The sequence below is a fragment of the Chroicocephalus ridibundus genome, chromosome 13 (assembly GCF_963924245.1).
Source record: "Chroicocephalus ridibundus chromosome 13, bChrRid1.1, whole genome shotgun sequence".
NCBI lineage: Eukaryota > Metazoa > Chordata > Aves > Charadriiformes > Laridae > Chroicocephalus > Chroicocephalus ridibundus.
This window is the reverse complement of record NC_086296.1, coordinates 4,705,527-4,719,589: the sequence shown is the minus strand read 5'-3', so window position 1 is coordinate 4,719,589 and position 14,063 is coordinate 4,705,527. Positions and strand designations below refer to the sequence as shown.

At 34.2% G+C, this 14,063-nt stretch overlaps 1 protein-coding gene across 1 annotated transcript in view; it reads left to right on the top strand.

The window, feature by feature from the left end:
* Window positions 1–56: 56 nt before the first annotated feature.
* Window positions 57–14,063, top strand: part of KNTC1 (kinetochore associated 1) — a 41,060-nt gene continuing 27,053 nt past the window's right edge. The window contains exons 1-26 of the mRNA XM_063351134.1: window positions 57–82; window positions 431–568; window positions 680–800; window positions 1,209–1,324; window positions 1,665–1,737; window positions 2,370–2,447; window positions 2,969–3,003; window positions 3,239–3,349; window positions 4,273–4,366; window positions 4,676–4,728; window positions 5,005–5,117; window positions 5,827–5,881; window positions 6,533–6,631; window positions 7,723–7,766; window positions 7,880–7,945; window positions 8,045–8,120; window positions 8,765–8,890; window positions 8,984–9,073; window positions 9,614–9,679; window positions 10,175–10,236; window positions 10,662–10,773; window positions 11,532–11,675; window positions 11,906–11,962; window positions 12,045–12,146; window positions 13,275–13,391; window positions 13,879–14,022. Of these exons, the coding sequence (XP_063207204.1) occupies window positions 437–568; window positions 680–800; window positions 1,209–1,324; window positions 1,665–1,737; window positions 2,370–2,447; window positions 2,969–3,003; window positions 3,239–3,349; window positions 4,273–4,366; window positions 4,676–4,728; window positions 5,005–5,117; window positions 5,827–5,881; window positions 6,533–6,631; window positions 7,723–7,766; window positions 7,880–7,945; window positions 8,045–8,120; window positions 8,765–8,890; window positions 8,984–9,073; window positions 9,614–9,679; window positions 10,175–10,236; window positions 10,662–10,773; window positions 11,532–11,675; window positions 11,906–11,962; window positions 12,045–12,146; window positions 13,275–13,391; window positions 13,879–14,022 (2,286 nt within the window). The 5' untranslated portion in view covers window positions 57–82; window positions 431–436. The remainder of the gene's footprint in view (window positions 83–430; window positions 569–679; window positions 801–1,208; window positions 1,325–1,664; window positions 1,738–2,369; window positions 2,448–2,968; window positions 3,004–3,238; window positions 3,350–4,272; window positions 4,367–4,675; window positions 4,729–5,004; window positions 5,118–5,826; window positions 5,882–6,532; window positions 6,632–7,722; window positions 7,767–7,879; window positions 7,946–8,044; window positions 8,121–8,764; window positions 8,891–8,983; window positions 9,074–9,613; window positions 9,680–10,174; window positions 10,237–10,661; window positions 10,774–11,531; window positions 11,676–11,905; window positions 11,963–12,044; window positions 12,147–13,274; window positions 13,392–13,878; window positions 14,023–14,063) is intronic.

Below are 14,063 nucleotides of genomic sequence, written 5' to 3'. Positions count from 1 at the left end.
CAGCCAGGGCTCCCGCCAATTTGAAAGCCCGAGGCGGCTGAGGGAGCGCTGTCGCCGTCTGTCACCCGTCTCCCGGGCCGTGGTGAGGGGATGGCAGGATGGATCGCGGTCTCTGTGGGCAGGGTTGTCCGCTGCGCGGTGGGGAGGGCTCCCTGGCACTGGGTTTCCTTCAGCCTCGGTGGCAAAACCTGTCCTGGCCAAGCTGCGTTCAGTCGGGCCCGCTGGGGATGCCAGCTGGCAGCCACATTGCTCTTGCGACTTAATTTTGTCATTTCTAAACACGCAGTTTGCTTTTAGGAGGCTCACTATGCTAGCCTTCCTTCTAGACAGAGAATCACAGTAGAATAATAAAATCAGTAATTCATGCATGGTCATATAACTTTTTTAAAGCTCTCCACTTTACTGCATCTTCCTTAAATGTTTATCATAGGTAAACATGTGGAATGATATTGAACTTCTTACAAATGATGACACGGGGAGCATGCAGCTCCCTGTTGGTTTGGGACGCGAATGTGGAACTGCATTGTACCAAGTGGATACGCTACTTCAAGTCACTTCTTCAGAAAAGGTAGAATTCATCAAAGCTGTATTGTTCTTTTTCTTAATAATTACCAGAGCTGCTTTGTCATATTTTCTACAGTGTTTCAGTTATTATATTTAACAACCTTTTTCTTCTTAGGTCTCTGTGAATCCGCAGTTGCATGGGTGCAACTCAAGGGATGGCAGTATTATTGTTGTTGACAGATCCGTGGTACTTCTTGACAGCACTGCGCAGTCTCTTCAGGTGCACATTCAGTTTGGTAAGTTAATTCCTTTGGAATTCCACTGAAAGTTAAAACTGACTTTTAAAATATATAAATTAGGCTTGTATAGGAAAATATATCAAGTATCCTGCATGTCTAACTAGCCTGTAAAAGGAAGCATTATAATGAATACCTAAGTAATAAAAAGTGAATGCTGGTTCTGTATACAATTAACTATATTTATGTCCAATTTAATTAGAATGCTCGCTAACTTTTCACTGAAATGGGAATAATGCAAACCAAAATCACTCCCTGTATGCCCTTTCCTGTACTTTGTTTAATTAAAATTAATAATTTTGAAGAAATCTGGGACACCATATTATCCAATTCCTGTGTTTCAAATATGAGTGCCTATTAATAAAAAACAAAACTTAATATTTGACATTTTACCATGGAACCTTTCAGATACTAATGTGGATGTAGTTGGTATGTGCCAAGAAAAACAATTTCTCATGGTTGGTGAGAGAAGTGGCAATTTTCATCTTATTCACATACCATCAAAACAAATCTTGCTAACTAAGGTACAGTAATTTTTCTACTCTAATTTTGCTGAAGACCTTTTGTTCTCAGAATTTCTTGGGCTGTTTTTTTCTTTCATTCAAATATCAAAATAAACACATTGTTGTGTTTTGAACAGATCTTCTGGTTTCACTAAGCAAATAGATTAAAGGGACACTTTTGTTCCCATAAGTAACAAATAAGGAAAATATATTTAGGAGTGGCACGTATAAACAAGAACCAGTTTTTCATGAAAGAAAAAAAATTAAAGTTTGAACTGATGATGAGTATTTCCAGTATTTTTTTTTTTCAAATAAAATACAGAATAATAGTATAGTAGTCTTTGTGTTGATTCTATTTTAGATTTTGGTTGAAAAGCCTTCAAGTGAAAAGACTTACTTAAATCTCTTTATTGAAAAAGATAATGCTGATGCAGGTAAGAATTTGATTATTTTTTTCCCCCTTTGCCTCAATTTTTGTAGTTTTATTCCCCTTTAATATCTCTTAGGGAAAGAGACCACAAAATAAATGATCAGATACAGCTTTACTTTGCATTGTATGCATTAAATGCACGTTTCTTAAAGCTTTCCTGTAAAAATATTTACCCCTCATTGACTATTTTATGAATGTCATAGAAAACAAACATTCAGAACTAAATAACTCTTTCTTTTGAGACTGTGCTAAACATATGAAAATGCTCAAGAAGGAAGGATTCCTTCTCTCTCCTTCTATCAGACTTCAGATTTTAGTAGTTCCTGTTCTTCTATAAGCGTCCAGTCTTGTTCTGTCACAATATAATGTATTTAAATGCACTTTTGTCCTGAAAACAGAATTTAGTCTGATGGATGCATACAAAAATCATAATTTCAAACAAAACTCTAAGATGTACAAGCTTATTCTACCCTTCATTGAAGGTGACAAAATTTTTGTTTAAAAATAGTCTAATCTATTGGTCAGATTATTTTTTTCTTTTGCCAGTTATTTCACTGTCCTATTTATAAGCAAGTAGTCTCTTTACTTACTCTTGAATACTTAGGTTTGAAATATTTGTATTGGGTTTTTTTTTAGGTGTTTATCATATGTTCATTCTCACAAGCAATGGATTCTTCTGCGTTACGTGTCTCCCACTTGCTAAAACGCAGGAAGGTAGGATGATCTACAAACCACTTGGGATTTCCATTTGAACAGGAAGGGCTGTATTGAAAAAGCTTTTCCTTGCATTTTTCTAACAGGAATAACATATTGAGATGGGATTTTCTATGCCATCTTAGTTTGTTTTTAAAGGGAAACAGATACACAACTAGTTCTGTAATAAAATTATTTTTGTATTCTTACAGTAATTCCTTTAGCTGATGTTTGTCTGATTCACTGCTCTAGAGAGAGTACTGAATACTATGGAAGCAGGATTTTAAGCCATAATCAGTATTAGCTGTAGTGAAGAATATTTGGAATAATTTAAATGTTTAATGCTGTGTAAGTATAATTATAAGTTAATTTTCTGTAACTTAATACTGTGATCAATAAAAATAGACTATCAAAAATCCTGGCTAAGGTGTTTTTCAGCTTAGCCAGGTTAAGATTAAACTGGACAACTGTATGATGTTCAGTGGCTTTTTTTCAACTTTGAAAATGATTTATTTAACACTGATTTTTTTTTTTTAATCTAGCAATTGACAAGATGGATATGATTACAGCAAATAAAGTAAGAAATTACCTGCTAACTTGTAACATATATGTTAAGTGCAAAGTTTGTAACAAAACTTTTCTCTGTATGTTTCATTGACTACTTACCAGTTTATTATTAAATCTCATAATTGTGATTATTACTTTTTCTGTATGTGGACAAGTGAGCAGTTGAAGGTTTTATGCACTGATTGTATAAACAACTTTTTTTCTTCCCCTTCGGTTTGCTTTCCCTTTGTCGTCCATCCCACAAGTTACAAGGACAGATAAAGACGGCTTTCATTTCCACAGAAGGGTATCACAGTCTTGGCTGTCAGAGTTTTGTGATAAGTAACTCGGTGAACAAGATCTATTTGATAATTGGGGTAAGTACTAAGAATGCATTCATAACAATTGTTATGTGATCAGTAATGGCATTTTTTGATCCGCAACATAATTTATCTTTAGCTGGTTGAAAAAGAAGATAATAAACCTTTTGCACTAAGACTTTTTGTCTCTCATTTCCTTCACTGTAAATTTAAAGGTTATCAGTTGTGCAGGCTGTCTGTAGTTTTTCTCCTAAGGGAATAACTGTTGTCCCTTCAGAACTTGGTCTGTTGTGATGGACGGGGGAAAAATATTTTCACCCTGATTGCATGATCTTAGTAAATCACTGTGGTTGATAGCCTGTCTATTTATAGTCTCGTCCTTGAGCTCAGAGACAAAGCCAAAGTTGGCAGGAGTCTTCCAATCAGGTTCACATTCACCAAAGGCTTACCAAAGTAACAGTCAAGGTCCCAACTGAACAAAGCCCTTAAGCATGAATTGAGTAGAGGAACTAACACAAAAATGAAAATATAGACATATTTTTAAATTTTTAAATTTAAATTTAAATTTTTGGACTAGAAACAAGTTTTCTGAGTTCATTGACTGAAACGTGATGAATTCAATGCAATTTTTCTCGGTAGGTTCAGTGTACATTTCATTCAGGTTTTATGTTCTATGAGACTGGAAAGTGGATGTTTTGAAATATGGCATGTTTTCAGAAGAGCCAAAAATGTTTGGGGATGCTGACTGTAACAATTACTGTAGTAAAGGCCAGTCTTGAAAGGAGAAAGAAAAAAGGCTAAATTAAAAACAAATACATACATTTATTTTTCTGAACATCAACATTCACTGGGAATAAAATTTAAGTTAGTTTTGCAGCTTTCGAAGTGTTTTTATAAGTTAAAGATCAATTGAAGAAGCTCACCTGTCAACTGCCAAATTTCTAGTGTATAACCCCATTTTACTTTGCCTTTGCTAACAGGGTAAAGGCAATTATGTACTCTCCAAATGGGAGGTAGACACTACCAATAACCTGGTGTCTCTTCGAAGTTTTGCTGATTCAAGTCTGATTGAAGGTAAAGAAGAGGTGTTTTTTTTCTTTTTCTAGACAAGTGTAGAATTCATATTTAATTGCAGAAAATGAGTTCTTTTCAGTTATTTAATTGTTTTTAGTAAACACAAAATGTATGCTTCAAAATTGTTGAGTTTAACTTGGATACATAAATCACAATTCTGTTTAAGCTAAACTTTTCACAGACCTAGGAAGTTCCATGGGGTTAAACATTTGTAGGTTTCCAATGCTCGATTGTACATTTTAATAAATTTTTGCTTCAAATACATTTCTCAAGAAAAATAAGTTTATGTGACGCTGGATTTTCTTTTAGGTGCAGCAAAACTTCAAGTTCTTGACAATCTGCTCTTTGTTTTAGATACAGAGGTATGTATAATGATTTGGTTTAGTCTTTGTTTTACAATGTTATCGAACCAGCTTATAAAAATATTTTTTACATTTTTAAAATAATAGCTTTAAAATATATTTCTATAAAGATGCCTGTATTTACAGAGGATCTTGATCTTACTTTGTTTTTTTTTTATTTTACTCCTAGTAATTATTTAAGCTATGGAGCGTGTTAATATTGTGCTCAACAAAGACAGAAAATATCTATGAAGAAAATACTAAATCCATATCTGATTTTTTTTTTTTTTAATCTAGAATATTTTAAGCATGTGGGATGTTTATTCTCTTACTCTAATTTGGGACTGTCCTTCAATACATATGGAAGAATTTCTTCTAAGTACAGAGTCAGATTCTTCTTCAGTCATACTGTAAGTAAAGCCTTATGGCACCAATTCTGAAAAGTGAAAAGTGCCACAAAGACTTCATTTTCTGCGATAGTGAAGTTTTAGAAATCTTTGTTGAAATCTTCCTATTCACTAGGAGAAAATAATTGGACTGTAGGTATCTTTAGCTTTGCTTGTAGAAAAGAAAACCTTGGTGCTTTCTGCTTTTTCTTTGTTTATCTGCTGTATTATTATTATATTTATTCCTGCTAAGGAATCTTGCGTGTAACCCGTATCATTTAGGAAATACTTGTCTAAAATAAGGTGTATAATATGGCTTACAAGCCTGATGTTATAAAAAAGACAGTCTGTCTTTCAGATAGATAAATAGTAAGATGGAGAAGCCAAGATCTGGAGATGCGTGTATTGGTTAAAATGCAAAAGAAATTAATGGCATTTAAGATCAGAAGACAAGACATTGGGCTCTTTTCATTGCTCTGTGCCAGATTAAAAAAAAATAAGAATCAGATCCATTTGAAAAGCTTAAACATGACAGAAATTAAATGTATGCATGTCCTCTACAAGCTAAAACACTGTTATTTTTGTGTGCGCTATAGCTATAGGGTTTTTAAATGTACCAATTTCCATGGAAAACTAAATTTTCTAAAACTCACGAGCAAGAATATGTCACAGTTTTAACCTAAGATTTATATAGTATATTTTGCTTTCTTTTGTTCTCTTTCTTGTTCTGTAGGCAAGGGCTCGACAATGTTAAACTGATAGCCATGACAATACCAGATAACAAACAGGTATAATCTCTTTATCTGTGTTCTGTTCCTCAATTGTTATGCAGTCATTCACAGAAAAGAAGGAGGGGGGAGAAAAGGAGATGGCTAAACATTTGGAGCAGACAAAATTCTTAGGAGCTCAAAGTCAAAACTGAAATGTGACCATCTATATATTAGGATACAGCAAGTGAGGGACTATTGCGACATATTAAGGTGGTGACCAGGGCAAGCTGTCTTGCTGTTTGTGTTTTTATGTATTTTTCGGGGGTTGTTTGTTTGCTTTTTTAAATGGTAGGTAGGTAGGGGAGAGCAGCAAAATTTACCTTTGTCTTGCATATCTTCACAGATTTCTTTAGAGCAGTATCTGTGTACAGGCAGTACCTCCATGTACAGTTAGTGGATTTAACTGGGATAGAATGCCAGGATGAACACTGTACATTTTTTTAAAATGAAATCCGTCTATTTATATATAATAGGCTTATATAGAGAGGCAACATCGAAAACTTCATTAAATTTTCTCAAATTGTAGAGATCTGCTTTTTTATAAAAACCTATAGTGTCTTCCATCTAACTCCGTAAGAAATGATATTACACACACCATTCTGCCACTAGTGTATAAGAAAAAAAAATAATCTGACTTGTTTGTTTGTTTTTCCCCCCTTTTTTTTATAGATGAGAAGTCTAATGGTTTTTGCGTTGCCCACAATGCAACCACTCTATTCTTTGGAAGCATCTATTGTTTCTTCACTTGTTCAAAGCAGCATTTGCACAGTATGTTTCAATTATTTTTGTTGTTGTTCTTTGAAGAAATATAGTTGTCTTAATAGGTATAATTATTAAAGAGGGTTATTCTTGGTAAATTAGAACCAATTTGTGCTAGAAACTGTGCAGGAACTGTATAAAGATTAAATGATGTCCCCAAAGGATGGAGAAGAAGATAAAATATATAGCAAACTGTTTAATTCTAGACCCAGGTCTATTGCAATGTTTAATACTCCTGCCAGTTGTTCTTGCTGCTGTTACAGCTAAAAGCTGAATAAAGTTTTAAATTCTCTTAGCATAGAAAAATGCTCTGGATTTATTTGGAATTTATTTAAGTTTAGATGAATGAATTCCTTCTTTTACTGTTTAAACTGCTTCTTCAGAAAAGAAGGTCAAAAAAGACGGAACTTTATGAATTAGGAATGCTATAAAGACTGGTGGAATGGGTACGTGAGAGGACACCAAGTCAGAAGTTTAAGCAGTGGCTCTTCATTGGAATTGTGAAAGTGAATGTATTAAGCTCGGGATCTGATATGCAATAAAATGCAAAGCTGATAAAATTGCTTACCTTGTATGAGGCACTTGGCAGAAAAGAGTATATATGCAACTACATAGTGGAGAAAATAATGGCTAATAAATCCCTTTTCTTTGATCTGAGATGATAAAGTCGAGGTGGGAAATGCCAAGGCATATAATGCCTTTGTGGAATGTAGCACAGAGATCAGATTCTAGAAGATGTGTAGATGGATGCGGTGTGACCTGCTTATGGCTTGGACAAAATTTTGTGTAAATTGTGTATGGCTTGGACAAAAAGTGCAATTTAGAGAAGATGATTCACTAGTGTGGACGCTGTGCTGATGATAACTGAACTGGCACAGCACAGTGATTTCAGACTGTTCAGTTAAGGCCCTCAGAAATTTTAGATGGAGGAAACTATCCAAGAAATAACATGATAAGCGTTTAAAAAACCCCAACAAACTTACCCGAGAGAAAAGCAGTAGTTTGTTTCTAGATTAAGAAACACTTAATGCATTTCAGTTGTGCTTTCTTATGACTGATTTCCATTACCACCTAATGATTTCTGTTATTGCATGCTACAGGATACCATATACTTCTTGGAAGGAATTCATGAAAAACATCAGAGGTAACAAAATGTTTTGTTTCTTACTAGATCATTATTATATAAAAATGGCAAATTACTTCTACGTATAGTTGTTCCACAGTTGATAAGCTCACATAGTTCCCTCTCATCCCCAGACCCTCTGAAGGCCCAGTTTCTATTGTTGTGATGAGAAGTTTAACTGAAGCCTTGCCGGAAAATAGGTACTAGTTTCCATGAAACACTATTGTATTATTTTATTTTCTAATCTGTGGTTTGTCACTTATATTCAAGTAGTATATTTTACTTTATTTCACCTCTAGACTAAGTCGCTTACTTCACAAACACAAATTCACTGAAGCAGAGAATTTTGCTATTCAGTTTGGATTAGATGTTGAGGTAAGTTGTCCATTCTTGATAAATACATTGGGAGATTAATTAGTATAACTGAACTTACGAGTAAGGTTATTGCCCTATAGTCCAACAGAAAGTACAAATATAGTGGAATGTTACCTTACAAAGCAACTCACTATACTTGAAGGCTGATTCAAAATTAGACGACTGCATGGTGAACTATGTTTTTATTTAAAATAACTAACTAACCTTGCAATGAGAAGTGGTGCAGAAGTACACCTGAAGAAAATAAGCGCTGCTGGATCAGGAGGAGGGACATTTGTCTCTTTAAGTAAAAGGAAAGAATGTTGCTAAAAAAAAAAAGGAAATTTGCACATGCATTTATTAACACATAGGCTGGCTTCATTAACTAATTTATTCAAATAATGCAATTTGAATGTTCCCTCAGCTTTTTTGGTTTGTTGTGTTTTTTTAAATAAAAACCCCAGGCTTAGCTGGTGAGATAAAAAGATACCACAATTCTTAGAGACTAATTGGTAATCCATTTCTGTAATGAAATTATTCAATGTACATGGACACATTTTATCTGAAAAACATTGTGAACAAAAGTGTAGAGTTTTCAGTCAAGATTGCCTGCTTAAAACTTGATTGCATTGAACTGAAAACCCTTGTTTCTTTTTTTTAAACAGCTTGTATACAAAGTGAAAGCAAACACTATTTTAGAGAAACTAGCTTCAGCTTCTGTTGGGAGTTTTGGTCATGAAGTCCAGCTGGATCTTGTGAATGAAGCCAAAGAAAATTTGCAAAAAATTCAGGTACATTTTTATTCCTACCCTCTTTCTCTAATAAAATAACTCCAGTTATAAAGAAGCTTGGAATTAATATCAGCTGTTTCCTTATGCAAACAGGATAGCGAATTTGTTGTGGATTACTGCATAAATGCACCATGGCCACTCTATGAAACCACTCATGAAATGTTGAACTACGCTAAAGTCAGAGTAAGGGTTTTTATTTGTTTAAATTGCCTATACTCAGCCATTCCTATTACATGCTTCTGTGCAACTTGAGAAGGGGGACATCTTCAAACCAGTTACAGTCATTTGAAAACTAAATGCATTATAAATTGTATGTTACCAAACATGAAGAAGCAAGGCTTGTTCCAATCTCATTCTTGCTTTTGCTTAAGGGCAAAAAAGAGCTTACAGTTTTATTTTCACATCAGAAAGCAGGTTTTTAGTTTTGAGTAGTAGTCTTTTTAAGTACCTTTTCAATATTAATTTCAGAATTAAAAGCTCAAAATACGTTACCTTTTTTGTTTTCATTATTTTAGTCTTTCCTGCCTTATCACAGAATCAGAGAGATACATACGATCTGTCTGATCCTTCATACATGTAGAAATCCAGTCAGAGTCTAACATTGTAAAATAAAGATGCCAGTTTACAGAGGTACTAAGTTTTTGCTCGTGTCTTTATTAAATTTGTAGTACTGTCTGGCATGTCCTGAGTTGGCAGCCAAACCATTGCATGTATTTGTTTCAGGTCTTGAAGAAAGAATACAGAACAATTGCTCCATCATCTGATGCAGCTCCGGTATCCATAACTGAGGTGGGGACAAACTTCTTGGCCCCGCAGTATCATATGAAAAACAATTATTATGTAGAGTTTTAAAAACTGTACCACTATAGAACTTTTTTAAAAAGTCTAAACAAGATGAGATAGTACAAAAGAGAACCACGGTAATGACAGGTTTCAGAAATAAGCGATTCCTTCAATCATAGAAAGATTCATTTTCAGATCTTCCAGAAATTGAAGGATGAAGCTTTCTTAAGTGCTTTTAGGTATTTAATTTTGTTTCTTATTTAGTCCCATTATATACTGGACAGGCCTCATCTGCCTTCAAGGAGAATCAGCGTGAAGTGTTTAAACAATTGAAATTTTGGATTAATGCTTTATTAAACAAACTTACATATGTAATTAACTGAAATTCTTGAAAAGTCTTTATTTTCCTTCATTATTCCTCTTTGTGATGGTTATTCTAACCATATGATATGACTGTTTGGTGAACCAGATATTGACCTTAAATCTCTTTTCTGCATTCAGGTATTGAGAGCTCAGGCAAGGCTTACAACTTTTTATGGAGCTTTTGGACTAGAGAAATTCAGGTTTGTTTTTGTTTTTTAAGATTTAAAGTAACTTTAATTGTAATGGTTAAGTATGTGCCATTGAAATGAAGATTTTTTTTTTTTATTATTTTTTAATTTGAGTTCATTAAACTTCAAGCCCTTCCTTCTCTTCCTGAAGTTTCCCATCCTCTGCTGTGGGTAGGGCAGAATGCAGAGAGGTTGAGCCATCCTATATATCAAAAGCATATATTATCTGTTGAATATGCGCTATCTTGTAAAGTGGGTTGTGTTTTTTTTTATTTAACGTATATAGGGGATGTGATTTTATGCACACACAATGTAACACTACTGTTGTCTCTTACAGCCTATAGTACTACCTAGAAAAGGTTTGAAGTTCTCCCCCACAACTTCTTTAATATTGACATATAACAATAACAGAGTTTCTTTCCTCCTATTGCTTCTAGTGGTATTGCTTGGACAGAATTCTTGAATAACAAAGACATTTTCAAGAATATCCTTTTTCAGCTAGAAGAAGGAAATTTATCTTGTGCACAGTACCTCTGGCTTAGGCATCAGGTGAGATGGCATAGATATCTCCTTGATATTTATGTAGTATGTTAAGTCTCTTAAATTTTCCAGCCTTATTTAACAGAATCAGACCGTTGCAGTTACAAAACAACTCCTCAAAGAAGTAAAGGTCTATGGCAGAATCTCATCTATCATCACAATGATTACCTGTTCACCTAGCTCCTTAGAAGGCTGAACTTCTTATTGATTTAAGAATAAACTGGTATTTCTGATGTCAGAACGCATGTTTCTAGGTCTGAAGGATGACAATTCTTTGATTTATTCTGTGGTGATTACAATCTTCCATTCACACTCTTGCAAGCGCGACTCTCAGAATTTTTAAGTGGACATTTGCTGGCTACCTTGAAATCCTTTAAAAATAGTCATAGATTCCTTGCTCTGAATGACACATTCATACTAGTGGCTATGGGCTATTATATTCTTTAGTGCAGGACTTTCAGGTCCATGTCTTGTTTCCTTACTAAGACAGAACTATAGGGCAAGTCCTAAAGTAACAGGACACGATCCTGCCACCGTAATTGCAAAGAAATTGCTTCAATTAGGTCTTGTTTAAGAAGACCAAGCTCTAGTTTTTCTGAACAGGGCTATGTTTGGGGTTTTTTTTTAATTCCTGTCTATGATTACTGAGATTTTCTTTTTGTATTTGTGAAATCTATTGCTTTTTGCTGTTAGTGAAACAGCTTTACAAAGTTATCAGATAAACACATACTTCATACATTTGTGATTGTTCTGTTGTATTATTTTAGGCAGATTTTGAAAGCAGCTTTGATGAGAAAATGCTGGAGGACTTGCTTAATGCCATCCATTTCACTGTTCCTTTGAGGGAACTATGTTTGTGGCTTAGAGATGTTGTGATCCCTTTCTTAAGAAGAGTTGTGCCAAAGGGACAGGTAAGACTGACTTAATAAATGCAAAATGTAATTTTCTCAGGCTAAGCTAATTTTATAGTCAGACCTACAGACTTACTTTTGAATGTCAGAACTTTGTTCCTCTGTCTTTTAAAGGAATTCTTTTCCCTACAGTTTATATTTTAAATGATTTCTTTTAAAACAAATTTCTAATAGCAAATTTTGCTTTAATAGATAGCATTACTCTAACTTAATAACTGTATTTTTTTCAGAAAACATTAGCAAAATGGCTGGAACAAGGTGCTCGAAACCTTGAATTAACAGATAAGGTAAGTCATACTGCAGAAACTTTGTACGTCTTGTATTCCTATATGTATAATATAGTTTGCTAATATCAATTATTTTGGACAGGCAAATTGGCCAGAAAATGGACTCCGAATGGCAGAGGTTTTTTTTACAAGTAAAAATCAAGGTGAAATGGGACTGACAACTTTTGGACAGTGGACTCCTTTGGTAAGAAATGTAGTAAATATAAAGATTTGTGCTACTAAGAGACTTCAGAACATATGCTCTGTGCTAGAGTTGGGGTGGATGATAGTTAGGTCACTATTGGTTTTGGTGAAGATTGACTTAATTCCATGAAAGGAAGGTATTCCAATCTTCTTGGGTTTAAAGATTAAAAAAAAAAAAGTCAGTGCAACAGTAATACCCTTGAACAGATGCATTAATAGTCTAAATACAAATAATATTCTTGAATATTCTGTAGTAAACAAATAAGCCTGAGTAATACAAAACATGTAAATTTCAGTAAAGATACTCCTTATGAATGTAAATTAAAAACGTGCCTCATCTCTGTCAAATATTTTGGAAATTAATCGCAATTAAGCATGTGTTATGGCCTGGAGAATACAGGTATTAAAATTCAGCTAGCTATAAGGTTATGAATACTGATTTGGTGCAAACACAAATAAATGATGTATGTTATATATCCTAGGTATACTAGCATCCGTAAAAGTGGTAGTATGTAAGTGGAGAAAGATAAAGCTTAAAGCTAACCAGCTGTGCATTTTAAAAAATCGGAAACACTGACATTCTACATTAGTTAGATCAGCTGCCTTAAATTTCCAAATCCCATGTTCAAACTGTGTAATGGAAAGAAGAAAAATTTACTCTGAGTCCCACTTTCAAATATACTTGGTTTTCTTTCTTGTATGCTGTATAAAGGTAACAGCTCAGCATGCATATTCATAAAATCTTGAAGACTGTAAGGCATCAAAAACTGTTTGTGAGGTTTCTTGGGAAATCACATTAAAAATAGGGTTCCGACTCCAAAGAAAATGCCAGCTGTAGGTGCATTGTTCCCAGCCCTTTGTCCTACCTGTCCTTAAGACTTTCAGTGAATGAAATGGGCATCCCTCTTCTTTCTGCAGGCTCCACTAGTGCATCGCTGTCTTTATATTTAGAAAGAATCTTTTCCTAATATCTTACCAGAATCTTTCTTGCTACATTGTAAGTCAAATACCCTTTTCTTATACCAGAGAGATGGAGAATAATTTGTTTTCTTCTTGTTTATGACAGCACTTGATGGTCTTGGAGATTGTAGCAAGTCTTCTAACGTTTCACTTCTAAACACTGTTTCAGAGATGTGGTGACTGTGAAGAGGTACATAGGTTAAAGAAGCTGGTAAATGATTTACAAGAACTGATAAATCTGTACAGAAAATATAACTGCAGGCTGGCACTCTCTGATTTTGAAAAGGTAATTCTGCAGACACTTCAAAAAGTGCTTTTGAGCAGATTGAGTGGATTGTTCTGAGGAGGAGGGAAATCTTTTAGCATGTGATTTAAAGTCAGGCAAAAGAAGAATCCTGATGGATTGGCTGGTTAAACTTGTGTTCGTCAGCTGCTAAGATTATTTGCTATGTTGTATTTTTTATAAATTTTGTTTCAACCATGGATATAAATATATAATGTGACAAGATACTATGAGAAGGTATGGCTTAAATTCCAGGATTTGCAGTTCATTACAGATCACATATTGTGGAGCAAGCACTAGCAACAGAGAAATTAGAAGTACAAGTAAACAATAAGAGACTTCTATTTGAGCTACAGAGGGATGCTGGTTCTTGAAATCACAAAATTGATTTCAATTGACACTGGATGTTGAATTATCTATTAGAGATGTAAAGGATCATGTACTAATATGTGTTATGTTCTAACATGGCATTGTTCTGCTTGCTGGCCAGGAAAATGCAACTACTATTGTGTTTCGCATGTTTGATAAAATTCTGGCACCAGAGCTTGTCCCATCCATTTTGGAGAAGTTTATAAAACCCTACCTGTGTAAACATAATCTACAAAAGGATGAACTACTTCTACAGTATATAAAGGTATTCATATATTCTTCCTTTTGAAGAAAGCTATTTAAACA